The 27,950-nt window shown below is 38.3% G+C and overlaps 3 protein-coding genes across 3 annotated transcripts; 2 read left to right on the forward strand and 1 right to left on the reverse strand.

Moving 5' to 3' along the window:
* Positions 1 to 1,752: 1,752 nt before the first annotated feature.
* hnrnpul1l (heterogeneous nuclear ribonucleoprotein U-like 1 like) lies at positions 1,753 to 14,810 on the reverse strand. The gene is made up of 16 exons (XM_057352078.1): positions 14,700 to 14,810; positions 14,050 to 14,275; positions 11,105 to 11,482; positions 10,431 to 10,608; positions 9,375 to 9,448; positions 9,138 to 9,277; positions 8,947 to 9,046; positions 8,673 to 8,785; positions 8,294 to 8,557; positions 8,051 to 8,173; positions 7,406 to 7,534; positions 4,919 to 5,087; positions 3,944 to 4,210; positions 3,603 to 3,793; positions 3,279 to 3,458; positions 1,753 to 2,743 (listed from the first exon to the last, which is right to left on the reverse strand). Exons 3-16 carry the CDS (start codon positions 11,247 to 11,249, stop codon positions 2,612 to 2,614), a joined length of 2,205 nt encoding a protein of 734 aa, XP_057208061.1. The 5' UTR covers positions 11,250 to 11,482; positions 14,050 to 14,275; positions 14,700 to 14,810; the 3' UTR covers positions 1,753 to 2,611.
* Positions 14,811 to 14,924: 114 nt separating this feature from the next.
* Positions 14,925 to 19,232, forward strand: im:7138535 (uncharacterized protein LOC797998 homolog). The gene is made up of 8 exons (XM_057352106.1): positions 14,925 to 15,297; positions 15,420 to 15,532; positions 15,809 to 15,931; positions 17,311 to 17,573; positions 17,664 to 17,744; positions 17,859 to 17,975; positions 18,063 to 18,206; positions 18,638 to 19,232. The coding sequence occupies exons 1-8, from the start codon at positions 15,254 to 15,256 to the stop codon at positions 18,791 to 18,793; spliced, it is 1,041 nt and encodes a 346-aa protein (XP_057208089.1). The 5' UTR covers positions 14,925 to 15,253; the 3' UTR covers positions 18,794 to 19,232.
* Positions 19,233 to 21,480: 2,248 nt separating this feature from the next.
* Positions 21,481 to 27,335, forward strand: LOC130547269 (GAS2-like protein 2A). The gene is made up of 6 exons (XM_057323073.1): positions 21,481 to 21,832; positions 22,018 to 22,244; positions 23,057 to 23,164; positions 23,386 to 23,482; positions 23,848 to 24,106; positions 25,640 to 27,335. Exons 1-6 carry the CDS (start codon positions 21,481 to 21,483, stop codon positions 27,303 to 27,305), a joined length of 2,709 nt encoding a protein of 902 aa, XP_057179056.1. The 3' UTR covers positions 27,306 to 27,335.
* Positions 27,336 to 27,950: the final 615 nt, after the last annotated feature.

Genomic DNA, 27,950 nt, shown 5'->3' on the forward strand with positions numbered 1-27,950 from the left:
GATTGTTAAGATGTTGTTATATTAATTGTCTTATATTATTATTATTATTATGCTTCGAAAATTACATTATTATGTAGGACTTTTATTTTGGTGAGTTGTTGTTACAGTAAGATCTTTATCACAGAGATGTTGAAAAAGCGTTGTGGATAGAAGGGATACAGATTTTGGCCAGCTGTACCCTAGTAAAAAAAGACCAATTAATTTAAAATGCATTTATTTCATACTCAGTATAGTTTAAATGTATTAACAGATTTACTGACATGACTTACTGGTATAAAATTATAATTAAACTTTGTTTGGAGTACTATTTATACACAATGCACAGTTCTTAATATTAAGCCTGTGTTTAAAAAAAATGTGTTCTAATGTCACTTTTGATAAGGATTTTATGATTTTTTAATAAAATCAATCTTTCAATGCAAGATATTTAAAGTGTACCTGAAGCATGCAATAGTTCCACTTTAGCACAATCAAATACACTTAAATGTATCTTTAGTTGGACTTGAGCACTATTTCTGCACAATTAAATTATATTAAGAACAAAATTAGTTGTTCCAATATAGCAGACTTTAAGTATACCAATTTAATATACCACAAATACAATCGCAGTGTATTTTCATCAAGTACATAAGATGTAAATGGATTTGCAGTATACTTAGCATGAAATAAATGTATTTCAAATACATTTTAGTATATTTATTTTTCACTAGGGTATCCCAGATATGACTGTATCCCATCTAGCCTTAAAGTGACAGTTCATCCAAAAATGAAAATTCTGTCATCCTTTACTCACCCACAGGTTGTTCCAAACCTGTATACATTTCTTTGTTTTGCGGAGCACAAAGTAAGATGTTTGGAAGATTGTCAGTAACCACTCAGCTCTCATCCCCCATTGACTCCCATAGTATTTATTTTCCCTACTATGGCAGTAAATGGGGGATGTGATCTGACTACACATTTAATGCATTCCTTGCAGTCTTGTTCTGTTCTGGCTAACAACGCCGAGTGTGGTTTTGCCTTAACTGTGTTGACTTTGTCTGTGTACCCATCCATCAGTGTTTGCTGCCTGCCATGATATCGTGCCTGTTTTGCTGGAAATAAAAAAAACTATGAAAACCTACCGTCACAGTATGGAATTTCGGATTCAGCCACCATTGAAGAATATGCAAACTTTCAACTGTAAGAGTTGTGCCAAGGTGTCACAGGGCAGCATGAGCACCACATCCTGAGAAATAAAAGTATTTATTTTAATAAAACTAACTTCCCCAGAGTTCCCATCTCATCTCAGACACAACTAAAACCTCAAATCTGTTCTCTTCTACCCCTCTGCCCTTTCTCTCACACTCAGCCCAGAGCACCATGAAGCTCATATTAACAGTCCATAGAACATACTATATTCTATGTGGACAAGGAACTTATACATGTTTGTATAAATGATTTGATATGTCTCACTGTGGGTTCTAGATTTCACAATCACAGATCCTACAAAGAATTCACCATACCATTTTGCTTAACTGAACATTTATAACTATAGGATGCATCCCCTTGCATTTAACGGTGTTTATCTTCAACCCAACAACATTGGGTTACAGTGCATTAAGTTTACAGTAAATTTACAATTAACCGGTTATTTGTGGTTTGTTGTGAGTTAATAACTTTATCCAGTAGCCTATTATAGGCTAATCGGTTTTCTTTAACATAAAACCTTTTAAATACATACCTATAAAAAAAATACACAACACAGAATTTGTTCTTCAGATTATATTCTCAAATACAAAATAATGAGTTTTGATTTGACAAAACCATATGCAGACATTGCTTTACAGACATGACACAAGGTAAAAACATATCCACACAAGGAGCTAGTTTTGATCATTACTAATTTGCAACATAGGAACAGATCAGACCAATCAGAGTCATTTTTAAAAATGGTATAAAAAAAGGAAAACGATAACCTCAACAGGTCTGAGACATGTCATTTGATGTTCAAGATTTGTTATTCAAGATTTAGGCTATTCATATTTCCAATATGATTTACATAGACAAAAGCGTTATGTGTTCTTAAATGGATGAGTAAATACAGGCGTATGATCATAGAACAATACCCATAACCATCAACTGCAAAATGTGGTTCTTTAATCTTAATAGAAAAATAAAATCAGTGGTAAAACTACTGGAACACAGAAACACCCTGTCTCTATACATCAGATGTGAATCAAATCGTGCACAGCCTGATCAAAATATTCATCCTGCTCCTATTCGAGCACAACACAGCATGTGGGCTGTTTGGAGGGGGACTAGACCACATATTACTAATTTCAAATGCCAAACTTCTCATCTACAAGTACACAGAGAAAAAAATGTCAAAGATCAAGTTGCATGTAAACAAATATTTAGTAGAGAAGCAAAAACAGGATAACTGCCACCACAACTCAGAACACTGAAGAGGTGGTTACCTTGAAGGTTGGCATAAATAGGGAAAGAATAAACTTTTACAGAGAGCAGGCAAAAATGGGGAGGACTAGGTACGGGGGAGGGATCACAAAAAATGAAAAGCAGAACAGGGTGAGGAATGCTGCTTAGGGAATGAGCCAAAAGGGCTGCGATGCTACTACTGCGTTCCCTGGGCGCCCTGACCGCCTTGGGTATTTTGCTGGTTGTAACTGCCGTAGTTACCATATTGATTATAGTACTGGTTCCACTGGCTCTGGTTCTGGTAGTACTGCTGCCACTGCTGAGCATACTAAAAAAATCATCAACATTATAAACATACATCAACATGTTTAAACATACATCAACATTGCAAAAAGTGACCAGAAAAGTCATACGTTTCAGATATAACGGCATTTGTATACTCTAAAGAAAATACCTAATAGAAAATATATACTAATAGAAAATATATACTGCAATGTAAATATATGCGATCATATGGCGAAAGCAAACACCTTAGTGACATTGACATATTGGATTTTATTCTGTCCCTGATATTGTAGCATTAATATGATATCAATAATCACATTTATTAATAATATCAATTATTTTCAACACTGGAATATTGTGACCCCCCAAGCCAAGGTAAAATCTAACCAACCGTTTCCATAACACACTAAGACAAGCATTTGAAATCAATTTAAGTGTATTTAATTGGCGATCTGAACATGTGCACATGTACCACAAGCACTTTCAAATCGAATTGACTGGAGACTGTTGTCATTCAATCTTTTAAATTTGGCTATTGATCTCCAATAAAATCGACTCCAGTGGACCGAGAAACTCACCTGTTGATACTGTTGATTATAGCTTTGCTGCTGCTGGTTGTAAGTCTGTCCTGTGGATGCTGGGGCTTGACTGTAGCTCTGGCTGTATCCTGGATACTGACTGTAGCTTCCATAGTTATAACCTTGGTTATAGTTGCCCTGGTTGTAGCCTTGGTTGTAGCCTTGGTTGTAAGTCTGAGGCTACAAAAAAAATCAAAAACATGAACAAACATGGAATGGACCATATGGAAATTATATTAGACAAGTCTGGAAAAAAAGACAACTAGTGCTAGTGTAATTCTTAGCTGTAGCAGACACCTAAAGGAGAGATTTACATCACCGTACCTGGGACTGGCTGTAGCCTCCATTGCTTCCACTTCCACTTCCACTTCCACTCTTGTTGTAGGATCCCTGGCGGTTGTGGGTGTAGCTGCCTCCAGACTGCTGGCTGCGGTTGTATCCTCCACGGGCTCCTGAGCCTCCATCTCTATAGTTATTTCCCCAGCGATTCTGATTGTAGCCTCCACGATTATATCCTGAGGAATAAGTGGACTCATTTTCAACAAAAAGATAACAGCTACCTATACATCAATAATCTTAAAATTAACAAGTTTGAAGCTAACATCTAAGCCAATACAGGATATTGATTATGAGTTTCTATGTAGAAATGAGATTCAAAATGTTACCTCCTCGGAAGCCTCCACCTCCCTGGCCACCCCGATTCTGATAACCACCTCTACCGCTCTGAGATCCGCCGCGATTGTCGTAGCGCTGGAAGTTACCGCGTCCGCGGAAACCACCTTGGCGGTTATCGAAGCGCTTCTCCGGCGGAGGGCCAGCTTTGCGACCTTCTTCGTTGTACTGCTTGACAAGAGCGTCCGCTTCTTCCCGCTGCAGCTCGACGAATTTCACATCGTCCAGGAACTCGCCGGCGTCAGGCAGTACAAAGTTCGCTACAGGAGCAGAGGCACGCAATGAGGGACAGAACAGCCGCGCCGGCAAAAGACAAAGAAAATCATTATCAGCACCGTACAATGGTGACAGAAAAACAGGGGAACAAGGGGACAGAGAGAGAAAGAAAGAAAGAAAGAAAGAAAGAAAGAAAGAAAGAGAGAGAGAGAGAGAGAGAATTGGAGCATGTGGTGATTAAGTTAACACGCTCTAGGACAAACATTGCCTTAGGTGTGTAAGGGAACACTTGTCTCAGAGTCAGAATATGTAGACAATGTACGGGGGAGTCACAGGGAATGAAAACTAAACTAAAAACAGTTGCCAGAAAAAGAGTGTTGATAAAAGATGTCTCTTTAAATTACGTAGCATTTGAGGACAGACATCCAATTATTTATTCAACGTTTAATAGTAAACCCAATACAAACTGCTTGGTTGCCTGAATTAGAGGGCACGAACCAATCTCTTCCTCAGTCCTGATTATCTGAGCTGGTGACAGTGGTGGGAAATGGCATGAGAGACAATGCAAGAAAATGCGGTTAACAGGGTAAAGGGAAGTGAAAAGGGGGGCTCTTTTATCTGGCAAAAAAGTTTTAACAGAAGGAGGGACGGGTGGGTTCTTCCAAGTCTTAAATAAATAAAAAAACAAACAGCAAAAGCAGATCTGGTGTGTAGTTGTTGTACATAGTTTTGGTTATCCATGGCATTCCTACCTTTCATTTCTAACACAGCATGATCGGGAACATCCTTCCCTTCCTCATCAGTTCGCTTTAACGTTCGCTCTTTTAAATCCTCATCCGTGGGACAAATTACAATAGCCTTGCGTTGAAAACCTTCAAAAGGACGCATTTTTCGTCTCTGGGCTGATCCATATACATTTGTCTAGCAATGGTGACAAGAAAAAAGTAGAAGCTGTTCATTATTTGCTTTTGTTACGCCTTTGCGTTCCGAAGGAGGGGAATTGGATTCCTGCAACGATGAAAGTGAGAATTTTTTTCATGTCTATAATTACTGCTCTGGAATAGCTAGCGGTTGTCTCTCACAACCCCAACTGACTTACCGTGGATTCAGGAGGCAAACTGGTGTGTTTTATGACTGTCACTTAATGTAGGGGACCCTTTCAACTTGCTCAAGCTACTAGGTTTTAACTTAAAGCTTTTTTTAAATGCTTTGATTCTTGTTAGAAGAAATGATAAAATTGTGTCACTGCTAAGAAAAGCCTATTTTAAAGGGGTCAATATGGCACGAATACGTGTTTTTCTGTGTCTTTGGTGTGTTATAAGTTGCCCATGCACGTATTAGACACGTAAAATTGCAAAAATGAAAGTGTCGGAACAAAAGATGCATTCTATCTAAAAGCGAATGCTCACCCAGACCTGCCTGAAACGCCTCGTGTAACCAAACCACCACAAATCTACATCAGTTTGTGGTATGATTTGACTAACTGTGTGTTCCCATCAGACGCGAATGAAGCGTTAAGTGCGAGTGATTTACATGTTAAGTCAATGCAAAGACGCGATAGACCTCCTTGTGGTGCGAATGACGCGATTCGCGCGAATTGGGCATTTCGGGCTTTTGACACGTGATTCGCGCGAGTTGAAAAATCTGAACTTTGGCGAAAATTCGTGCCGCGTTAACCAATCAGGAGCTTGCTCTAGTAGTGACGTGCAGCATCTGTGCACGAAGTCAGCCCAGAGAAACAGATAAGCAGCGCAACTGAGACAGAGAGCGTCTTTGCAATAACTAATCACATATTTAAAAACTACAATACTAATTTCTCGCTAGAAATGCAATCAGAAGTTGTTGAAAGTGAAAATGAAACTTACATTTATACAAAACTATGCTCCAACGGGCGTTTCGGCCGCCATTTTATTTTTTCGAGCTTGCATCTGTTGTGAATTTCAAGTAAACTCAATGTTCAAGCGTCCAACTACGCGCGAACAGCGCGATTCATTCATGCATGTATATGCAAGTAAGGTGGGCGTACCTGTCAGTACAATTGCTTTGGAACCTGATGTTCCAAATATGGTAAGAGGCATTACATTTCCATCAAACGCTTGCAGTATTCGACCAATCACTATGCACTGGTTAACTGGCCAATCATAGCACACCTCGCTTTTCAGAGCGATGAGCTTCGGAAAAAATCTGCACGTTTCACAGAGGCGGGGCAAAGAGGAGATACAAACATGCACGGTATGTGGAAAATACAGCGTTTTTAAACCTGAAATCGTGTATACACAATGCATTACATCTAAAACAAACCATAATATTTGTTTTAGCCTTGTCATATGACCCCTTTAAGATATTGCAATCAATAGTGTTTTTAAATTTTAACAGTTTACAAGGATCACATAAAACAACCATTGATCGCTCCTCCAACATAAACTGTTTGTGATGTGTAACTTTCTCTACATCAGCTGTTTCTTAATGTAAACTGAATTCATTTAACTCAAATACTGAGAAAAGCAAACAACTAAAACGCATGCATAAAGCTCTTTCCTGCTCTTCCTGGGTCCCCTTCCTTACCTTCACTTACCCAGTGTTCAAGCGACCAGCCTGCCCGACACAGACAAACATGTAGCACCTACCGGCACATACTCACAATCTCCTATTGAACCATTAGCATGTCCTCTGACCTTACTTACCTTACAACCCCTCGAAACAGTCCGCCTGCAAACTTCAAGCACGTTAGTTTTTTTCACTTACCTGCCATTCATTTTTAAACACAACATTCAAGTAAAGTTCCAAGTTAATCTAAATAAAAGTTCTCTTTCTTTACAATTACCATAGCAACAGAAGGCGTTTTCTTACTCACCAGGCAGTGATTACTTGTTTTTCAACATCTTACTAATGACATGGACTACTTGTACAGTGTGGCAAAGATCTCTTTACAACAAAGCATACATGACAAAGTCAAAAATATTCATTACGACAACATACTATACTGCATTCTTTCCCTGTTTGCTCTTGTAGGGTTTAAGCAACACAAAACATTTCAGCATCATGTTCAGGACAAAGAAAAACAAGTCTTTAGGAGCACAACAGGCTAACCAATGCTTTAGGCTAGGCTACAGAAAGAGCAGAAGTACATTAATGAACATGTGCATCAGTGAGCAGCAATGGATTTGGGGGTGTTGGGTTGAAGAGGAAGGGGGTTTTAGCTGCGAGAACAGCGCAGGGGCAGGCAAGTATAGCAGTACCTGGTCAAGGATGTAGTTGCGCTTTTTCCGGGCAGCGATCTGGATTAGCCTGTTGAGACACTGCGTAGACTGTTGAATGAGTACGTCCCATCGCCCGGCGTAGTTACGTTGGCGGCGGAGTCCCATGACCTGATAAAAATATGGAAAAAAAAAAGTTACATCATAGTAGGGCTTGGACGATATATCGTGCGATTCTTATGCTCAGTTTCTCAATGAATTACGGTTAAATGCCGCCACATCTGAAAGCCAGAGGGCGCTCACACGCAGAAACTCCGAATACAGCCAATACCATTTACATTCTTGGATATTTACATTTGGAATATCGCTGTTTTTCAAACCTTTTCAGGTAATTTAGTGATAATACAGTTTAGTTATATAATGTTTGACGAGTGTTGCTTTTTCAAATGCACATTATAACGACTCATACGCTTAATCTCGTAGTGATTTTAGATTGAGCAGCGCTTCCTACTGATCAAAGGGCCATAGTTCACGGAAGAGCTGTGCATAAAACACAGAATCAAAGCCTTTGCAATTTCAGATCAGCCTAGACAGGTATAATTAGTGTGAATCGCGATATATATTGTCCCAGCCCTACATAATATATGCTGACGCCATAATCACCGGGAACATATCAACCAGCCATACCTTCATCTTATCCATGATAGCATTTGTGCCCAAGATGTTGTACTTCTTTTCTGGGTTCTCTTCTGCATGTTTCGAGGCCCAGGTTGTTTTTCCACTTCCAGGAAGACCAACCATCATAAGGATCTAAGAAAAATACATCAAAGCCTCACTAACATCTTCACTGAACTACTGCTTTATAAACACCATTATTTCAAAAAGTACTGTTCAATCCTGCAAACATTTTATTTAGCGTCCAGCACCAACCTCGCAATCAGCTTTAGTGGCAGGACCCACTGTGCCTCTGACTCTGTCTGCCAGCGGGACATCCTGAAGGAACGTGAAGCCCTCTGGCTGGGGGAAGAAAGGCTCCTTTTGTCCAAAGTTGAATTCCACAGCACAGTTCTTCACCAATACATGTGGGAAGAGAGGACGACCAGCAAGCTCTTCTTGAGTGACACGATAACAGGAGCCCAGCAATTTGCCATTCTTGGAGAATGTGATGTCCACTTCCTCACTGCTTTCGAAGTCCTACAAAAAAATCCCAATAGAACTATGAAATTAGATATTGTTAATAGTACTTTTAGGGCCTTCATAAGATATGTTGTGTGCGGTGTAATATAACAGTGTGATAGAAAATATTTACAATGTAGCAACCAAGGACATCATTTTCACCAAACTTCTCCCCATAGTCCTCAAATTTACAGTTGGCGGATTTCTTGCCAGTTCCGCCGTAACCAAAAGAAAACGGTTCTTCGCCTGTAATATAAAACCAGAAGCTGTTAGAATGCAACGATAATGCATATCAAGGAATAACAACCTGACACTTTGTTCTCAAAAATATATTTTTTGCCAGTTTCAAAAGGAATACAGATCAGGTGCCCAGATGTTATCCAGTTAGTGTAAACCTGGTAACTTACCGAGCTGAGTGCTGCATGAATCCAAGGACCATCCAACTCTCACCACATGAGGATCAGGCTCACTGGTAGGAAGGTGTTTTACTGAAATTTCCTCGTTTATCTAAGCATGACACAGCGAAAGACACATTTGCGATGTCTGAGACAAATAAATAAAAATACGATCCAACACTAATATTAAGTGTTCTTATCACCTTCAGTTCAAAGCATACACGGCCTTTGGCGACACCATAGGTGGCTCGAGCACCTGACCACAGGAAGGCAAATCCCTCAATGGTCAGAGGGTAGCCGCTGTACCTGTCACGAGCCACCTTGAAGTGCAGGTCACAATTATCTGATGACAAACAAGACAACAGATTTTGAATAATGTGGTTGACAGGCTACTGGGTTACAAGCGATTCTGTTAAAAACGTCGCCTAAATTTTACTCACAGGTGTCAAGGACCACAAGCTTATCATCAATGTCCTCTTCCTCATCCTCGGCTGGAGGCTGTGGAGATCTCCCCCTATAACAAATCAACAAAAACTATGAGCCTGAGCAACATATGCAAATTAAATTAAAGGGATACTCCACGCAAAAATGAAAAATCTGTCATCATTTACTCACCTTCAAGTTGTTCCAAATCTGTATAAATTTCTTTGTTCTGATGAACACAGTGAAAGATTTTTGGAAGAATATAACAAGACAGATTTTGCCCCCCATTGACTCCCATAGTAGGAAAAATTACTTGATCTTTTTTTGTTTGTTCTGTTGAACACAAAAGAAGACATTTTGAAGACTGTAGAACAGCAAATCGTTCTGGGGCACTTTTGACGACTATTAGGGATGTAACGATTCACCGTGAGCCGGTTGAAAATCGGTTGTAATGAGCGACGATTCAAATCGGTTGAGGCTTGAACTGAATCGCGATACATTTTTTGAACAGCAGGGGCCGCTATTTTCACTGCAAATCTAAACGTGGATGCTGATATTTCTTAAATGCAAAAAAATCCAAGAAAAGCACATACAGTATTAGTTTGTTTATATTAAAGAGACTTTTTCTATTATTAATTTGTTATAAAATTGCAGTTTAGTTTTGTTATTTGAAATAAAACATTATTTTATCATACAAAGAAACGTGAAGCATTTAAGAAATAATGCAAGGGAAGTTGTTCATTTCTAATTTGTTTCAACTCATTTTTTCAAAATAAATCGTGAGTAAATCGTGACTAAATCGCATCGTGAGATCAGAATCGTGACTCGCATCGCATCGTGAGCTGAGTGAATCGTTACATCCCTAACGACTATTGTATTTTTTCCTACTGTGGTAGTCAATGGGGGGCAAAATCTGTCTGGTTATAAGCATTCTTCCAAATATCTATCTCTGTGTTCATCAAAACAAAGACATTTATACAGATCTGGAAAACTCGAAGGTGAGTAAATGATGACAGAATTTTCATTTTTGGGGGAAGTATCCCTTTAAAAAAATCAGAGCAGGCATAACTTACCTCCTGTCATCGCGTTGCTCGTAGTAACCATATCCTCTGCTGTCATCATATGACCTCTTGCGACTGTACGACATGTATTTGTCATCTTCTGTTTTGACTTGTGCCTCCCCTCCACGCCATTCACTGGCTTGTTCACCCTGCTGTGGAACATCATCTTCTGTCTTGACCTCATAACCCTCTGAAAAGATTTTGATAGGTGTACAAGATCAACATCACATTTTGCATAGGCAAATGCAAAACTTAACCTAGATTTTTCACACTGAATAAAATCCAGAGGCAGTGTAATAAATTAATTGTAACAACAGGCAACATCTTATTTGGGTTTTGTGGTGGCATTTTTTTGTGTACACCATTCTGTGTGTTGTTTTAGCGGCCAATTCACTGAATGACGTAAATAAGGTGGTGGCACAAACACATCAACACGTTTCTCAGGTTTTGAGTTTCTAAATTGTGGAAGTGTCTAGATATAATTCGTCATCATTTGATGAATTACCACGATCACCAGAAAAATTCCGCAAAACATTAACTGTGCTGGCCACTGTCAACATTTTCATTAACAAAAAAAACTATCCGTCCATATTTTTTGAATATGCACAGCACACTGCAATGAAAAAATATAATGCCTGGTCAAGTTGGACATTTGCCCAAGATTTGATTTAAGCAGTTGACCTCACCTGATTCTTCCTGCTGGTTACGTTGACTCGAGTCTTCCTCTGGCATCTGGTGTGAAGCGGAGTCCTCAAACTTCTGCTCCGCCTGTGGCTCCTGCTTTAAATGGGTTTCTTTATACCCCTGGTTTATCTCATCCTCCTGGTCCATGGTCGGTTAGGACTGCTGGATCTCAGGCTCCTGATACTCATCCTGGCCATAACCCTGACCATCATCTGCTGTAAAATCACTTGTTTCAAAACCAGGCACCGGGGTCTCGGTGCTGTCTTCATTGCCTCTGTTATTCTCATCTCCCTGATTATCATAGTCACCCTGGAAGAGGTCTGTGCTGTTTCCATCGTCAAACTGTGCCTTGGACTCTTCTCCAGAATCTTGCTCCCTACCTGCAAAATAGAGCACGGTCAATTTTTTTTTTGCATTATTACTAAAAACATTAAATTGATTAATCCAAGCAGATGAATTTCACAGTTACTTGTGATTATTTAAAAAAACATTTAAAAAATATAAACTGTAAAAACAAATCCATAAAAAAATGAAATTTTCTATTAACTGGAAAAACAAAAATATACCATAATTTTTTATGTAAGATTATAGGATATAAGGACATATGTGACCCTGGACAACAAAAACCAGTCTTATGAGTCAATTTTTCGAAATTGAGATATTTACATAATCTGAAAGCTGAATAAATAAACTTTCTATAGATATATTAGTTGTTAGAATAGGACAATATCTGGCTGAGATACAACCGTTTAAAACTCTGGAATCTGAGAGCGCAAATTGCCTTTGAAGTTGTTAATCAGAGGCACTGTGGCAGACCATCCACTCACAAAAATAAAGTTTTTATATATTTAAGGTAGGACNCTGAGAGCGCAAATTGCCTTTGAAGTTGTTAATCAGAGGCACTGTGGCAGACCATCCACTCACAAAAATAAAGTTTTTATATATTTAAGGTAGGACATTTACAAAATATCTTCATGGAACATGATCTTTACTTAATATCCTAATGATTTTTGGCATAAAAGAAAAATCAATAATTTTGACCCACACAATGTATTTTTGTCTTTTACTAAAAATGTTCCCGTGCTACTTAAGACTAGTTTTGTGATCCAGGGTCACATATAGTACATTGTTTTCCCCATTTTTCTTGTAAATATGTGTCGTCTTGTGTAATTTTATAGTTTTGACCGTTTTTCAAAAAACAGAAATTTTCTGTTAGCTTGGGCACCAGAAATAAACTGTAAAATGTTTTTTCCCTGTAAAATTACATTTCTTGTAAATTTGCAGTCTTTTTCTTTAATTTTAAGTTTTTCACAAAAAATCTGTAAAAAAAAAACTATAAAATTCTTTTTTTTTTACATTTTACGTGGAAAAATCTGTAAATAATAACAGAAAAATTCTGTAAAATTACAGTGTTTTTACAGTGTATGTCATTATTATGACTTTTGTTTTCCATGCTGGAAGGGACCCCTGTGGTGACCAGGCACGTTGCCTTTTACCACTTAAATATCAGTTATATCACATTTTTATTTGCAATAACAACGTATTTGACAGGTCAAAACTAAAGTCAGGGCTATAGACTGCGACCACATGGTCGCATTTCGCGATTATCTTTCCTGCCGGTGCGACCAGTTTTTCTTAATGGTCGGACCGGTGCGTCTACCAAACTGATAATCAATCTATATATAATTTAAGCGCGTTCTACATTTAATGCATAGAAATGTTACATTGCGCAAGCGGCCCAAAGACGTAATATGCACAGATGCAGAGCCGTGGTAAGAGGCAAATTTAATGCATTTGATGATGAAGCGGAAGGACCGACAGAGCGGAGCTAAAATAAATGTTAAGGTACAACAGCAACGATAACAAATTGTGTTGCGTGTATTGCATGCAGTCAGTGTGAAGCTAATGCAGAAAACATGCGTTTAAACATGCACGTCCTGAAGAGTCAGAGCGTAAACTACTAAACTGAGTTCTCTTTCACATCTTCTTACTCTGAAACGGACACATAAACACAGCATTACATCAAATTCCCCATATTAGCAAGGATCTAAAAATAGTCAGCTTCATGAACTGAAACAAAACGCATGTGTCACAGTTTAAGATCTGTATATTAAAGTGGCAGCAGCACGATAATGTTCATCAAACAACAAATGACGGGCCCAAAACACTCACTGATATTAAAGGAATTGTGTTCTCCTTATATGAGGTGTAAAGAGAAAAGTAGCAAAAATAATTTAGTTGTTCAAGATGTGCTTTAAACACACTTTGTGTTGAAATAGTTTATGAAAGTTTATAGAGAGAGTTTATGTATAAGCAATAAAACCAATAATCATTATATCATAAACACTTATTTTTATTAATTTGTAATTGATTTATTAATGTATTAAACATGTTTGGATGTAGTTATAAAGGGATGCTTCACCCAAAAATGAAAATTCTGTCTTCATTTACTCACCTTTGAGTTGATCCAAATCTGTATAAATCTCTTTGTTCTGATGAGCACAGAAAGATATTTGGAAGAATGCTTATAACCAAACAGACCTTGACCCCCATTGACTCCCATAGTAGGAAAAAATACTTTATCTTTTTTTTGTTCTGCTGAACACAAAAGAAGACATTTTGAAGAATGTAGGACAGCACTGGGGCACTTTTGACTACCATTGTATTTTTTCATACTATGGTAGTCAATGGGGGGCAAAATCTGTCTGGTTATAAGCATTCTTCCAAATATCTTTCTGTGTGTTCATCAGGACAAAGAAATTTATACAGATTTGGAAAACTTGAAGGTGAGTAAATGATGACAGAATTTTCATTTTTGGGTGAAGTATCCCTTTATTGTTTCTTTTTTCTTGCCTCACCCCACGACGCTAACAATTTAAACTACTCTAAAATGTTAGTCTAGAGCCCTGAAAGTTATTCAGTCAAAAAGTTTCACTGCATGTTTTACCTTCGTCCTCATACTCTTGTTCCTGCTCGCCGGGTGCATCCGAAGTTGAACCAGCAGCCTCGGCCTCCAGCGCTGCCTGCAACCTGTCCACCAGAGCCGACTTCAATCCGTGAGTGTCCAGGCCTCGACGCTGAAGCTCGTCTTTTAGCTCATTCACTTTGAGCTTTTTAACATTGAGCCCGCTCATGGTTCATGCACCTCTAATAGCAGATTCCCAACTGTATTCCTTTAAAACAAACAGTGTAAACAAGCGCGAGTCATTGATTGGTTACTGTACGCGCTCAACGGATCATCTTCATTCTGGCTAACATTAGCCCGCTAGCTAACGTTAGCTGATGTCGTTTTCCTGCAGAAATATGAATATTTCACAAAATATTAGGATTGTTTTGGCTTTAGCACATAAAATATAGCAATATGCACACCCTAGCTCGACACTTTTGAATGTAAACAATAAACTGACAGGTTTCATACGAACTAAAGGGTTGAATTAGCACCTGAGATAACTAGCAAACTCTGGAGTCCAGCAATGCGCGCGCAAAATGCACCCGACTCACATGCGTAAACGAAAGACATCCAACCTGAATGTACTTTACTTGCTAAACATAAATAATAGGTTTTGTTTGTTACCAGAAATATAATAAAATATTTACCCTTTTTCAGTTTCCCCCTCAAGCAAATTGTCGTAACGGCGGTGGTTTCGAAGATGGAGGCTGACCGTGGCTGACTACTTCCTCCGCCTAGAGACGACGTGAGCGCCTTCCGGTCCCGCTTGCTTATTGGCTGAAGCTGCTGTCAGTCTAAAGCCCACCGGCCAATGATTTGTGTTATATGTCGATTTGATTTGTTTTTGCTGATTTGTCATTTGTAACGAGGCGAATGTTTTGAAGATGGTCGATTTGCCTTATAGAAGCCACGAAACTTCGTATCAAATGAACCAACTCATTTTCATTTTCAAATGGTAGACAAAATAGTTGACTCCATTTGAAACTGGATCCTGATCTATTTAGGACCAGAAGAACCCGATTCAAAAGCAATTGAGCTGGGCATGCATTCCGATCGATTCGTTTCGTCTTGTGATCGGTTATCTGCAGAGCTGGACTTGTTACGTAAACCCATTAGGTTCGTGTGTTCAGTGAGTGAAAGAGGAAGTACAGAAATAGTTCAACCGATGTTCGTTTATAAATAATCGCGTGTAAAATTTACTATGGAGAGAGATGCTGGGATCATTTCTTTATTTAAAGCTCTTGGGTGAGTTGCCCTGATATACATATATACATTTTTTTTACAGATTTTAAATTTTAAGAATATTTACATGTCTTGCAGGATATTTACAAGACATTAATATATTTCATTGTTTTAACATTGTACAGGTATAAGAGCAGTGAATGTTTGAGGAAATGTAAGTGTGACGAGTTACCCTGCCCACTGCTTACCTGGTTGGTCTCGGAAATCAAAGCAAGTTGTCCCGATGTGCCACTGCCAGGTAACCGAAACGAGAAAACAATGCATCGTACATAAGTTACTTGTATATCGACATATACATTTCATTGAGTTTTTTAAGTAATTTGTATTCAGTTCACATTATTTCATAGCACTGATATATGCATGTATGCACCAATCTATGGAATTAATTGTCTGGTAACTTTTGCCATTCAATGAGTTGCATTATTCATTAATCATTTATTACTCTTACAGTGGTTCAGTGTTTCTGCTTTAACCATCTTATTTGCATGTGTCCTAAAACGTTTGCATGTTTTAGCACAGAGCATTGGTGGAGCTGTTCTGGTCGGGGAGTTGAGGGCGGTGCTGAAGGAGATGTCATGTCCTCAAAATGCACTTACATCAGAGCATCTTAGCCCACCTCTGATGTACAGATTAACCGGTAAGGGAGATAGACAATGGTCTCAGTCCACATACAGTAGGGCAAGTGATGTCATGTATTACATTTACATTTATTCATTTGGCAGGCGTTTTTATCCAAACAGACTTGCAAGTATAGGGCTGTGTATTGGCAAGGGCCTTGCAATACAATAGGTATCACGATAGATGGGTCACGATACAATATATTGCAATATATTACTATATGATACATATTGAAGTATATTCAATACTTTTGTAAATAAAAAATGTAAAAAGAAAATGGAGCTGAATATACAACTTGCTGTGGACCACCTGGGGTAGTTTTAACAGCCGATCAATAGAATCCATCCCAAACCACACCACTACACAACTCCCATCTACCCATAAAATCCAAAATGTTTTCTATTGTGTTTTGGGCAGGGTTCTATTGTTTTTTCAGCAAGGTTGTTTTGGCTGCTCTTAAGTTTAAAAGCGTTAATGTCAGTTCGTGCACTGCATTCTTTAGATTGTATTTTAGGAGACGGACGGTTTAATTACTCGTGGAGCACGAGGATAGTTTCACTTTCGCAACTTTATAGTCTTGTGCCTCATCCCGACCTCATTGTTCGTCCATTAAAAAAAACTCTGTGCCTTTCCTCTACATTGCTGCGATATAAGGCAGAAATTAAATAACGCCTGACAGAAATGACACAGGTTGAAGTTCACACATTTTACTCATGCGTAATACATAGATGTAAGCGTTTTTAGGACTTTTCAGTGTGGATAGCCAGCACTTGGAAAACGCTTGAGACAACGGCTATATGTACTGTATATGTTAAAGTAGGGGTTTGACTATCGATACACTATCGTGAAAAAAAATATTTTGATAGTTTGATATATCTGTATTTTTCCTACCTACAAGTAGGAGAGAGCATATAACATGTTGTCAAATATTGTATATGTACAATATTTTCCTTTAATCCCCCACTCAGGTTAGGTTAAACCATTGAATTATATGGTGAAACTAAACTTTATACGAATTAACATATGAATTGAACTAAATTATTTGGCAAAAACGCAAATATGAACTATACTAAATTAATAACTACAGAATTTCAGTGAATATGGGTTCTATACAAACTACAAAAACAAACCATCTCTTGTAGTAGTGTTTTGTAGTCATTCCTCTGGGCCTTAACTCAATAAGTTTTTCTCAGTAAATTGACTCAAATTGTTCTTAAAGCATTTACACTCAACAGGAAACATGCATACAACACTTTTAATACACATTTAGTAATTATTGAAATAGAGAGTGAAGACGTTTTGGCCACTACTGAATGTATGTGTGTGTATCACACGCGTGTATGTGGTTTATATTGGATTTTCAAAGATAGGGTCACATGTTTGTCTTCCAATTGACAGAGTTCTTGGTGTCAGAGTTGGTGGCAGCCCGTATGTTGATGTATAGAGAGAGTCATCCAGAAGAAACAGAACAGAACTGTGAGTTAAAAGTCAAAGAGCAAAGAAAAGAAGAACATTTCACAGTGGACAATGAGGATGAGCATCAAAATATAAGTCAAGCAGAATATAAAACTAATTGGAAAGAGGTGAATAAAGAGCTGACAGAACTGTTTCAGAGTCTTGGGTTGAAGAAATCTTCTCCACTAAGTGATGCCTGTGCAGAGGTAATAAGCCAAAAAATGTTAACCATTAGTAATAATTATTGTACATCATAATCTTTCGTCTATGGTATAATTTAACCATTATTTATTCAGGTGGAATCACGCCTGGCTGATTTTCCAGATGGTAAAATGCCAGAGGCGTTACTAATGACCAATTTGAACTCTGAGCAGTGGGTATGTATCACAAACTCTACCACATCTGACTTGTTGCATACCCCTGGTGTATTACCACCTGTTTGATTGTGAGAAAGTTCCTCTGTTAAACATGAATGTTATTGCTTCACTCAGAAACGGCTTCATGAGATCAACAAAGCTCTCTGTAAGGATTATGAGTGCCGACGCCAAATGATGATCAAGCGTTTCGATGTCACACTACAGTCCTTTGCTTGGGGAGAAAGGGGGAAGGTACTACGATGTTCTCATGAGCAACCCTGTAATCATGTATTGTAATTTGCTTCCGTATAGCAATTTCTGCCTTCTCTTTTTTCTAAGGAACGGAATGAAGTACTTTCTTCAATTCAACCCTTCACACCCTCTCTTAAGTCCACTGTTTCCATTGCTACGCTGTTGGCAGCCAGGGAGGACCAGTCTCACATTTCACCAGTTAAAGCAGGACCTTCAACAGCCATTCACAAGGTTTACCAACATTTTACTTCTAATAGTAATAATAACACTATTCTCCACATTAAAGGGATAGTTCACCCAAACATGAACGCAAAAGAAGATATTTTAAAGAAAGTTGGCCCCCATTCACTTCTATTGTATGGACACAAAACCAATGCAAGTGAATGGATGCCAGTTAACAACATTCTTCAAAATATGTTATTTGTGTTCTGCGGAAGAAAGAAAGTCATACAGGTTTGAAATGACAAGTAATGAGTAAATGATGACAGAATTTTCAAGCAATTAACTACTATTGTAATTCTAAACAATTCCAGTGCTGATTATATTAAATACAATTATTGGAGCTAAAATAGAGCACCTTGGGAATGAGACTTGCCTGGTCAAATTACTGTAGGAGAAACTTCTGTATAATAAAATTGTTTGTTTTATTAATTGCCCTGCAGGTGCTAATGGGAAATGTGCCAGACAGGGGGGGACGGCCAGGAGAGATTGAGCCTCCAATGCCCAGCTTCACCAGTCGCAGGGAGAGAGATGGCAGTAATCAATACAAAAAGAGAAGACCAGGATCCTCGGGAAAGAAGAAAAATAAACAGAGTTAGAGATTTGTTTTGCTTTGATTTAAATTACAAATTTATTTAAGTTGGCAAGTAAAGAGAATATGGTAATAAAAATAAGGCTGGACTTTAGTTTTAGAATAAAAAAAACATATTTATTGTTTCACATAATGGACAGTATCAGTTGATTACTAAAAACAAAAAAGAAATTGACAAGTAAATTTCAGTGAAATGTATGGATATGAATGGCTAGAAGCTGTATTTTCTTTGTATATCCATGAGCTATGAAAATATTAAATTTGTTTCAATAAAAATGGTTAAAAGCTTTGTTCATACATAGGTGCATACGTAAGTAATGGAAAAGTATGACTGAAGCAGATGTTAACCAACCTCATCAAACATTATATAAATAAACACATTTTATTTGTTTCAGATGCTATAAAAAATTGCGTTGAATGGGCCTCATTCATGAAACATTTGTAAATATATGTGTAAATTTTGAGTAATTTGCGTAAAATATTGCTCCTCCACTGTGGTTGGACAGCTGTGCAAAAAAGGACTATTAACTATCACACCCCACTGATGTTTTTTTATGAAAATCTGTTAATAGCTCACTTTTCTCAAAGCTCAAATTGAAGCAACAGTTCGTCCAGAATGATGATAGTTGTTTTTCAAAACTAAAGTTTTCATTAATCAATTTTTATCAGACTTGAGTTCTCTCGAATCAAAGTCAGCTGACGGAAGGGAAGAAGAAAAATAAAGCGGATTTCCTGATTTTCTTTTCCTTGAGCCCTGTCAAAGATGAATTTATTGACAGTGACAGTTTTGCCCACACCCGCAATGCCCATCGCCCATCTTAGTAAATAAGGCCAAGACTGTCTTACTTTTGTCACTACTATTTGTATTAACACGTATTTACACCGCTTTGCAACAATGCAAAATTGTGAAAAGTGCTTTGGAAATAAACAGAAATTATATTCATTTAGATTTTTCACATAAACACAGAATAAAGAATCAGAATAAGAATCAGAAAGAGCTTTATTGCCAAGAATGTTTGCACATACAAGGAATTTGTTTTGGTGACAGGAGCCAGTACACAGAAAGTTCTGAAACTTCAGAAGTCTGACAGAAGGGTCCTGGGCAGTGCAGTCATTGGTGTACAGGGAGAAGAGCAGTGGGGAGAGAACGCACCCCTGGGGGGCGCCAGTGCTGATTGTGCGTGTTCTGGATGTGAGTTTCCCCATTCTCACTAACTGTTGCCTGTCGTCTGTCAGAAAGCTGGTGATCCACTCCACTGACAGATAGAGCCAGGAACAGATAGCTGGGTTAACTTTGTCTGGAGCAGTGATGGGATGATGGTGTTGAAAGCGGAGCTGAAGTCCACAAACAGGATCCTCACATAGGTCCCTGGTCTATCCAGATGTTTCAAAAAGGACAAAATGCAGCCCCATGTTAACTGCATCCTCAACATACCTGTTTGCTCTATAGGCAAACTGCAGGGGGTCCAGTAAGGGTTCTGTGGTGTCCTTCAGATAGGCCAGTACCAGTCTCTCGAATGACTTCATGACCACAGATGTGAGAGCGACGGGTCTGTAGTCATTCAGTCCTGTGATTTTGGGTTCTTTGGGATGGGAATTATGGTGGAGCGCTTGAAACAGGAATGAACTGTGCACAGCTCCAGTGATCTGTTGAAGATCTGTGAGAAGAATGAAGGCCAGTTGAATAGCACAGCTTTTAAGACAGGCTGGGAAGATACCATCTGGGCCTGGTGCTTTTCTTGTCTTTTATTTCCTAAAGACTGGGAACACATCCTCTTAACTAAAGAGGAACACATTTACATCAATCAAGTCATTTTATGATCTTATTTTTTAACTTACCCTGAATAATAATATTTTTGAATCTTTTGGAAATGTGGTCGATTTTTTTACTGAACAGAATAACTGAAACTGGTTTAACAACTTTCATGTTCAGCATTGACCTGACAAGCCTCAACTGTCAGCTTTTCCACAACTTAACTCAGACGTTACATACAGTCACACAAATGCAACATTAGATAGCTATAATATACTATCTACATTTAATCTAATTTAAAGGAGCAATGTAGAGATCTAGCGGCGAGGTTGCGAATTGCAACCAAGGGCTCACTCAACCCCTCCTTTTCGAAGCGTGTTGTTGATGATAATTTGTGATTTCACTCCTCTCTGGATGAGAAATAACACACAAGCACAACATAACAGTGGGCTCTGCTTTGCCTCTCCTGTCCGATGCATAATCAGAAAGAAAGCGATCATTCACACATCCACACCACAATCCATACATTGATAAAGCAATAAGCACAATAGTAATTAAAATGTTATAGTCATAATACATTAAAAAAAGTTTCTTTAAATATAAATTCACTTTGTCATAACACGTGGGCAGTTAATGGTTAACTGGAGTGTTTGGAAAGACGCTATCTGGTATCCAAGGACGATTCAGCGCGCGCTACACCCTGACAACATTAGAAATCACAGAAACGTTGCAATACAAAACTGCACAGCAATGCTATGCAGTCTCGTCGTTGATTTATGTTTAAACTACGCTTTTCATTTAGCCTAACATCTTTTAAAATCGATTGGAAGATAATTGTACTTTTTGACGTTTTGTTGTCAGTTACAACATGAAGAGTAACTTTTCTGCAGGTGTGTTTAAAAAAACAATAAGATGATTTAAATGATATGACTGATTTCACCATGTCTGGAATAGAGCATGCATCCAACCAAAGCATCAAGCCTTTTAAATCAAGCGAAAAATACCTCTGTGCCATGAAAGAAGACCTGGCGGAATGGCTGGGAGACTTATACAACATCGACATTCACGTCAATAATATTTTGGATGCGCTGGAGACGGGTGCACTGCTTTGTGCGCACGCCAATAACGTGACGCGGGTGGCGGATGAGTTTCAGAGGACGGTCGGACCCGCGGAGATGCAGCTGCCCGCTTCTGGAGTCACTTTTGTCAGCTCTGCCCATCCAACAACATTCCTGGCCAGGGACAATGTGACTAATTTCATCAACTGGTGTCGAAAAGAGATGGGCGTTCCAGGTATTTGTCAAATTAGATAGTTATACCTGTCAAATAAATAATTATCACTACTGGTCAAAAACAATGTTTCTAAGAAAATTATTTGCTTGAAATTCTTAAATACACCACTAGATGGTACTATTTGTTCAATTACGTTTTAGTTTTTCGAAATCCACTTGTTTTTCTCATTTTCCATCCCACCACAGACGTCCTGATGTTTGAGACAGATGACCTTGTCCTGCGTAAGAACGAGAAGAATTTTGTGCTGTGTCTTCTAGAGGTGGCCAGACGAGCCTCTCGTTTTGGCATGGCTTCACCGGTCCTTATTCAGCTGGAGCAGGAGATAGAGGAGGAGATTCGCGAGGAGATGGAGGAGACTATCCAGCCCAAACCTCAGAGGCGCTTAATAAATAGCCAGAACCTGGACGAAATGGTGCAAATCAAAAATAATCCTCCAAAGATGATACTATGTATCATATGCATGCGTGCTATTGTGTTGAAGACTACGATTTAAAGGGCTAGTTCACCCCAAAATGACAATTCTTTCATTACTCGGCCTCATGACATTGAAAACATTGATGCCTTTATTATGCAGAGCACAAAATAAGATATTTTGAAAAATATAACAAATTACATTGGCTTTCATTGAGTTTCATTGTATGGAGACAAAACCAATGAGACATTTTTAAAATATCTTCAGAATCTCCAGTGGAATGACAGGGCGAATAAATGATAGCAGAATTTTTACTGTTCTTTTAAGCACCAACGTCTTATTTTAATTGTAACTAATTTATACTACATGTTATTATACTGAATTTAATTCATGCTTATTTCAAATGTTAAAACATTGTGTCCAAACACAATGATTTAGATCTATATTTGCCATCATGAGATTTTTACAAGAATCCGACATTTTTATTTATTATATTATATTATAAATAATACTGCAAAGTATAGAAACAGTGCTTAAAAGGAAATGGCATAGAGGATGCTTGAAAAATGTACAGTTCATATTAACAACAAAAAGATAACAAATTCATACCAATACAATTTTAGTCTCTTACATTTAAATGTCATCCACATGTTCCAGAATAGGACAAATACAAGAACCTGTATTTGCTTTGTGGGTCTTTATCTAACAATATTTACTGAGAATTTAAGTGACAGGTTACAGCTGAATACTAAAGATAATATTGTAGACATGTGGGTCATTTCAATTATATTTCTGTGTTTATGTGCCCGCAGGTTAAGTTCCTGATAAGCCGATGCACCTGCCCTTCACAGTTCCCCATGGTGAAGGTATCAGACGGCAAATACAGGGTTGGAGACTCCAACACTCTCATATTTGTGCGGGTAACACATTTTTTCTCATTTTTCTGATATTATTTTTCGGAGTGTGTTGATCTATCTCAGATTCTTTATTCTTAGATTCTAACACAATCTGTTTTGTGGATATGGTTCTGTGATAAAACTGGTTTATGAACAGATCAGCAATAAACTGCAGATGGTATTTGCTCATAAATCTTGATTTAAGATGTTTGTGTGTGTGTGTGTGTGTGTGTGTGTGTGTGTAGATCTTGAGGAATCATATTATGGTGCGAGTAGGTGGAGGATGGGACACCCTGGAGCACTATCTCGACAAACATGATCCCTGTCGCTGCACTTCTCTCAGTACGTGCACACAATCACACTTAACCTGTTACATTATGTGTTTCAGGATGTAGTTATTCTAACAAAAACTTTTTTTTGGTATTTTTTAACGTTTAAATTGATTTATTATTATGAGTCATTTCTTTCTGGTTAAAATAAAGTAATTCAATGTAAATACATTTTTACATTTGAAGTGATAGTTCCGCAAAACAGTTCTCACCCTTATAGTATGTCTTTCAAAACCTGCATTATTTTATTACCTCCATCAAAATGTGAATGAGTGTTTAAAAAATAAATGAAATGTTATGATATTGACTTTTTCCTTGAAAAAGATGATGGTAAACCATGACCTCTTTATTTCTTCCTTGCATATACATAAACGACAGTCCATAAATTGACACAACATCCAGCTACTCCAGTCCATGAGATTAAAGAGAGGTTAACTACACCCCAGTCTGATGCCCAGTGTGGTTCTCAGACCACTCTTCTGCTGAGCCGATCTCAGTCTCCTCTTCAGCCAGTTGTGTGGTCCTCTTCATCGCCCTACAGAACCCAAAGAGCAGGTCCCTCACCACCGCGCTCATCCTACTCCCCCGACCCTGAACATCAGCCCAGCCGCCGGAGAAACAGCCCCTCTCCTAACAAGTAAGTGCCCTACATTTGCAGAATATCACACAGTGTGAGATAAAACTATCTCTGAGAATTGTGTCAATAATGATGTATCAAAATGTTTATCAACATGTTTTTTTGCATCTTAAATGAACAATTTCTGACGGGTATATGGTCAATACCCACTGTTGATATCCGACCTGTCTAATAGATTTTTTATCAGCCTGCTGGAATAGTAAAGCTTTCTATCAGGATGCTTGAAATCCACCTAAACCCTAAGGAATTTCACAGATATATTTCTTATGTAAGAGATTTTAAAACCTCGACAATGCTCAGCAACACCCAACATAAACAAGGTTTAAATGTCCTATCGTGTGTATGTGTGTGTGTGTGTGCAAGAGTTAAAAAAACACAAAGGTTTTTGAGAAGGTGACATTTGAGCATGTTATCCATGCAAGCATATATAGCACACAAAGAGCATACTGTCATTTTCATATTAAGAGCATTTTTGCACATAAAAAACGCATATACTACAAAAGTGCTATACTGTAATAAAGTCAATGGAATGTAAGAAATCACCTTTATTAATCACTCTTGTTGTAGCGTTAAAGACACGTTTTGACAGTTCTGTTTATCTAGTAGCTTACATCGTTAGTTATAAAATGCGTATTGAGTTTCTGGCAGTGCCATGTCTGGGGGGGATGTGGCGATGGGGGTTGGGTGCTAGGGAGGCATTGGCCCCCCAGAGATTTTCCTTGTGTCCCATCAAAAACATCCAGCTGACAAATAACAAAAAATTAAATACTTATTACTAAATACTTACAAAATACTTATACCTATTAAATAATGTTTTGTCAATTTAATCACAGACACATTTAAAAACATTATGCATGCAATGAACTACGGCTATGTATCTCCCCAACCATATATACTGTATATATATATATTTTTTTCTGATTTTACTAGGCTATTTATAGGTATGTGATGGATTAAAATGATCATTTTTGTTTCATTCTATAAACTACTAACAGTATTTCTCTCAAATTCTGAATATAAATTTGAACTGGTCAATATAACAAAAAATATGCAATGTTTGCAGATCATAAAAAGAGCAAGTTCATATTCATGAACAACATCACAATACGAATGTTTTTGAATGAATATATAATTGAATAAGCCTTTTTTTCTCACAAATTTCATGCCTTTATGCATTCTCTCAGTCTTTCACATTGCTGTTGTGTGATTTTGTCATTCCTGAGGTTTGTTTCTGTTGAAATTGAACAGACCCTGGATTGGAATTGCCACAATACAGGCAGAAATTCTGACAGATTTCTGCAGATGTAGATTCTATGTGATCTTGTGAATGGTTTGTTTTATATAAACTGTCCATGATGTGTCAATTTAAAATATGTATTCCTTCCTAATCTGAAAAACATGCACTTGAGTGTAAAACCCGCCATACAGATGCTTAATCATCGAGATCTGTGACTATAAATGCATGGTACCATTAGTAGCTGTTATTTAAGTAGACCTAAATATTGACACGGCTCTGTGTGGGTGTATTTCCAGATTAAGGGAGAGACCAAGTACGCCGTCTCATACGCACACTTGTACTGACAGTAAAGACACCAGGATAACAGACTCCTCCAGTAGAAAAGGCAGAGAGGCAACACGGTCATCTCCAACGCCCCGACTCTCTACTAGTCTCCCACGGGCTTCCCACTGTCCTACCACACCGCAGCCTGAGATACAGCGTCCTCAAACTCCCCTGGTACTTCAGAGGAACCACAATCAGAACCAACCCCTACAAGGCCCAGAGAAGAACCTGGGTCAAACCTGGACCAAATTACACTTTGTCTCCAAACTGAGACAAAATTCCTCAACTGGAGTAAAAGGACGAGAGTCACAGGATAAAGCACAACTAATCTCAAACGGGAAAGAATGCTTAAGCCCAGTAATACAAAGCTGGCTTCCAAAACCTCCAAACATCACCATACAAGAGCCTGAGGACAATGGAGGTCCTCAAAGAAGTCTAGGATTCTTTCGCACATTTTCTCCCACGAAAGGGTTAACAGGTGTCATATCAGAGGGACAATATACAAGGCCGAGAACACCAACTAAGAAATCCACAGGAGATGGTTTTCTCAATGCAAATGAGAAAACCGAACTTGAGAAAAGAGGAAACCGATCAGTCAAGGTACAGAGTCAGATTCTTCAAGTGCCAAACACGGTGTCACACTCTCACATTAATATCTCAAGTAATTCTTATAGAAGTGTCCCTGATTCTCCGAAATCCAAAACAGGAGGCAAAGAGGGAGGCATAGAGGGTGGTTATCTCTACACTCTGTCTCCACTCAGTCCTGCACAGGAAGCCATTCTCTACAAGAGCCTAGAGGAGGAAATCTTGTCCAATCTGCAACAGTTAAGCATCGACTCGGATACCAACAGCAGCTCGGATGAAAACCTTGCTGAGACTCCTCAGAGATCTGGAGAGATCTCTTCAGACCGCTGTAAAGTTCCTTCCCTCAAAAAGTCTGAAAATCATGAACAGACAGCACGTATCCATTCATGCACATCTCACAAACCCAACAGTGATCATGGAGCTAGTTTTGATGCAGTCGTGGCAGAACTCTCTAGTGCACAACGAAAAATGGAGAAGGCGTCAGTAGAGAAGTGGGTAACTACTCTTCCTGGTGGTCTCAACGGAAAGGTAAAGGAAGACCACACTGCTTCATCTCACCTTAAGGTCTCCAAACCTTCAATGACCACTTCCTGGTCCTCATTGGGGTCCAGTATGGATTCAAAAGACACTGGTGAACTTGTGAAGGTGTCAATGGATGTGGAGAGAAAAATGACTCGTGGTAAAGCATCAAGTGAATATCCAAAAAAGCAAAAGAGTTCTTTGCTGAAGCAAAGAAGATCCTTGAAGAAGCCAGAAAGGGTGCCGTCCATCTACAAGCTGAAATTAAGACCATGCGTGCAACCTCGACGTGACCACAGATCTGACCGGAAACCCTCAAAAATTCCAAAACCAGTTTTCTACAAAAAAATAAGCTGCAAAGATGGAAGTTGTCCCAGACAGAGAGAGAACGATTTCTCAAATGAGCGTTTCAGCTCAGAGCACAGTAATACTTGGACCAAACCCAAATCTCATGCTCAAGTACAGAGTGCTAAAAAGTGCCAAAGGACAAACCAGGAGTCGCATGCAAATCACGATCTGGAATCATGGGTATAATTGACAGCCCAATTCACACTTTTAGTCATTTTTGGCATCTACAAAATGTTGACTGCCAGTTTTGTCAAGCCATATATAGTCAGAGAGTATTTTACTTTCTTTGAACTATTACTTACGTTCTTATTTTCTATTAATAAGCCTATAGGAAAAAATTCCTGAAAAAGTCTCTTTTAGTTATTTAGCTGTTTTTCTTTACACATTTTTCATGCACAGCACATTCGTTTATAACAACTTTTTAGACAAGAGTGCTTTCGGTGCAATGTGAACATGTTGTTTCTGATAGATATCAAAAGATTTTTTTATGGATCTGTGTAGTCCAATGAACAATTCAGAATGTTAACTACAATATGCACCACATATCAATATGTTTACCTAGAGGAAAATGTCATTGATGAGATTTGATGGAGTTCTCAGTTGTTTCATTTGTGTAAAAACAAACACATTTGTTAAAATACATTAAAAGTGTGGAGATGTCAAATGAACCTAGATTGTATAGGTCAAATGTTGATATTGAAATCTTCAGTAGTATTGACTTTTGAAGAATTGGCAATCTGAGCTCAGTAGTTTGTGACATTGTTAAGATCTCGTCTGAATTTCCATTGGAGACATTTATGAGATTTTCGATGCTTTTTCTCAGAAGAAATA

The sequence above is a fragment of the Triplophysa rosa genome, linkage group LG2 (assembly GCF_024868665.1).
Source record: "Triplophysa rosa linkage group LG2, Trosa_1v2, whole genome shotgun sequence".
NCBI lineage: Eukaryota > Metazoa > Chordata > Actinopteri > Cypriniformes > Nemacheilidae > Triplophysa > Triplophysa rosa.

Coding starts and splice junctions, on each gene's coding strand:
- hnrnpul1l (XM_057352078.1), bottom strand. CDS start 11,249: ATGGACCAGGAGGATGAGATAAACCAGGGGTATAAAGAAACCCATTTA. Junction 5,088..7,405: donor GCAACTACATCCTTGACCAG/GTACTGCTATAC, acceptor CACCATTGCTAG/ACAAATGTATATGGATCAGC. Junction 4,211..4,918: donor TGCTGTGTTAGAAATGAAAG/GTAGGAATGCCA, acceptor CTGCTCCTGTAG/CGAACTTTGTACTGCCTGAC.
- im:7138535 (XM_057352106.1), top strand. CDS start 15,254: ATGGAGAGAGATGCTGGGATCATTTCTTTATTTAAAGCTCTTGG. Junction 17,745..17,858: donor ATTTGAACTCTGAGCAGTGG/GTATGTATCACA, acceptor TGCTTCACTCAG/AAACGGCTTCATGAGATCAA. Junction 18,207..18,637: donor CTTCAACAGCCATTCACAAG/GTTTACCAACAT, acceptor ATTGCCCTGCAG/GTGCTAATGGGAAATGTGCC.
- LOC130547269 (XM_057323073.1), top strand. CDS start 21,481: ATGTCTGGAATAGAGCATGCATCCAACCAAAGCATCAAGCCTTTTAAA. Junction 21,833..22,017: donor AAAAGAGATGGGCGTTCCAG/GTATTTGTCAAA, acceptor ATCCCACCACAG/ACGTCCTGATGTTTGAGACA. Junction 24,107..25,639: donor AACAGCCCCTCTCCTAACAA/GTAAGTGCCCTA, acceptor GTGTATTTCCAG/ATTAAGGGAGAGACCAAGTA.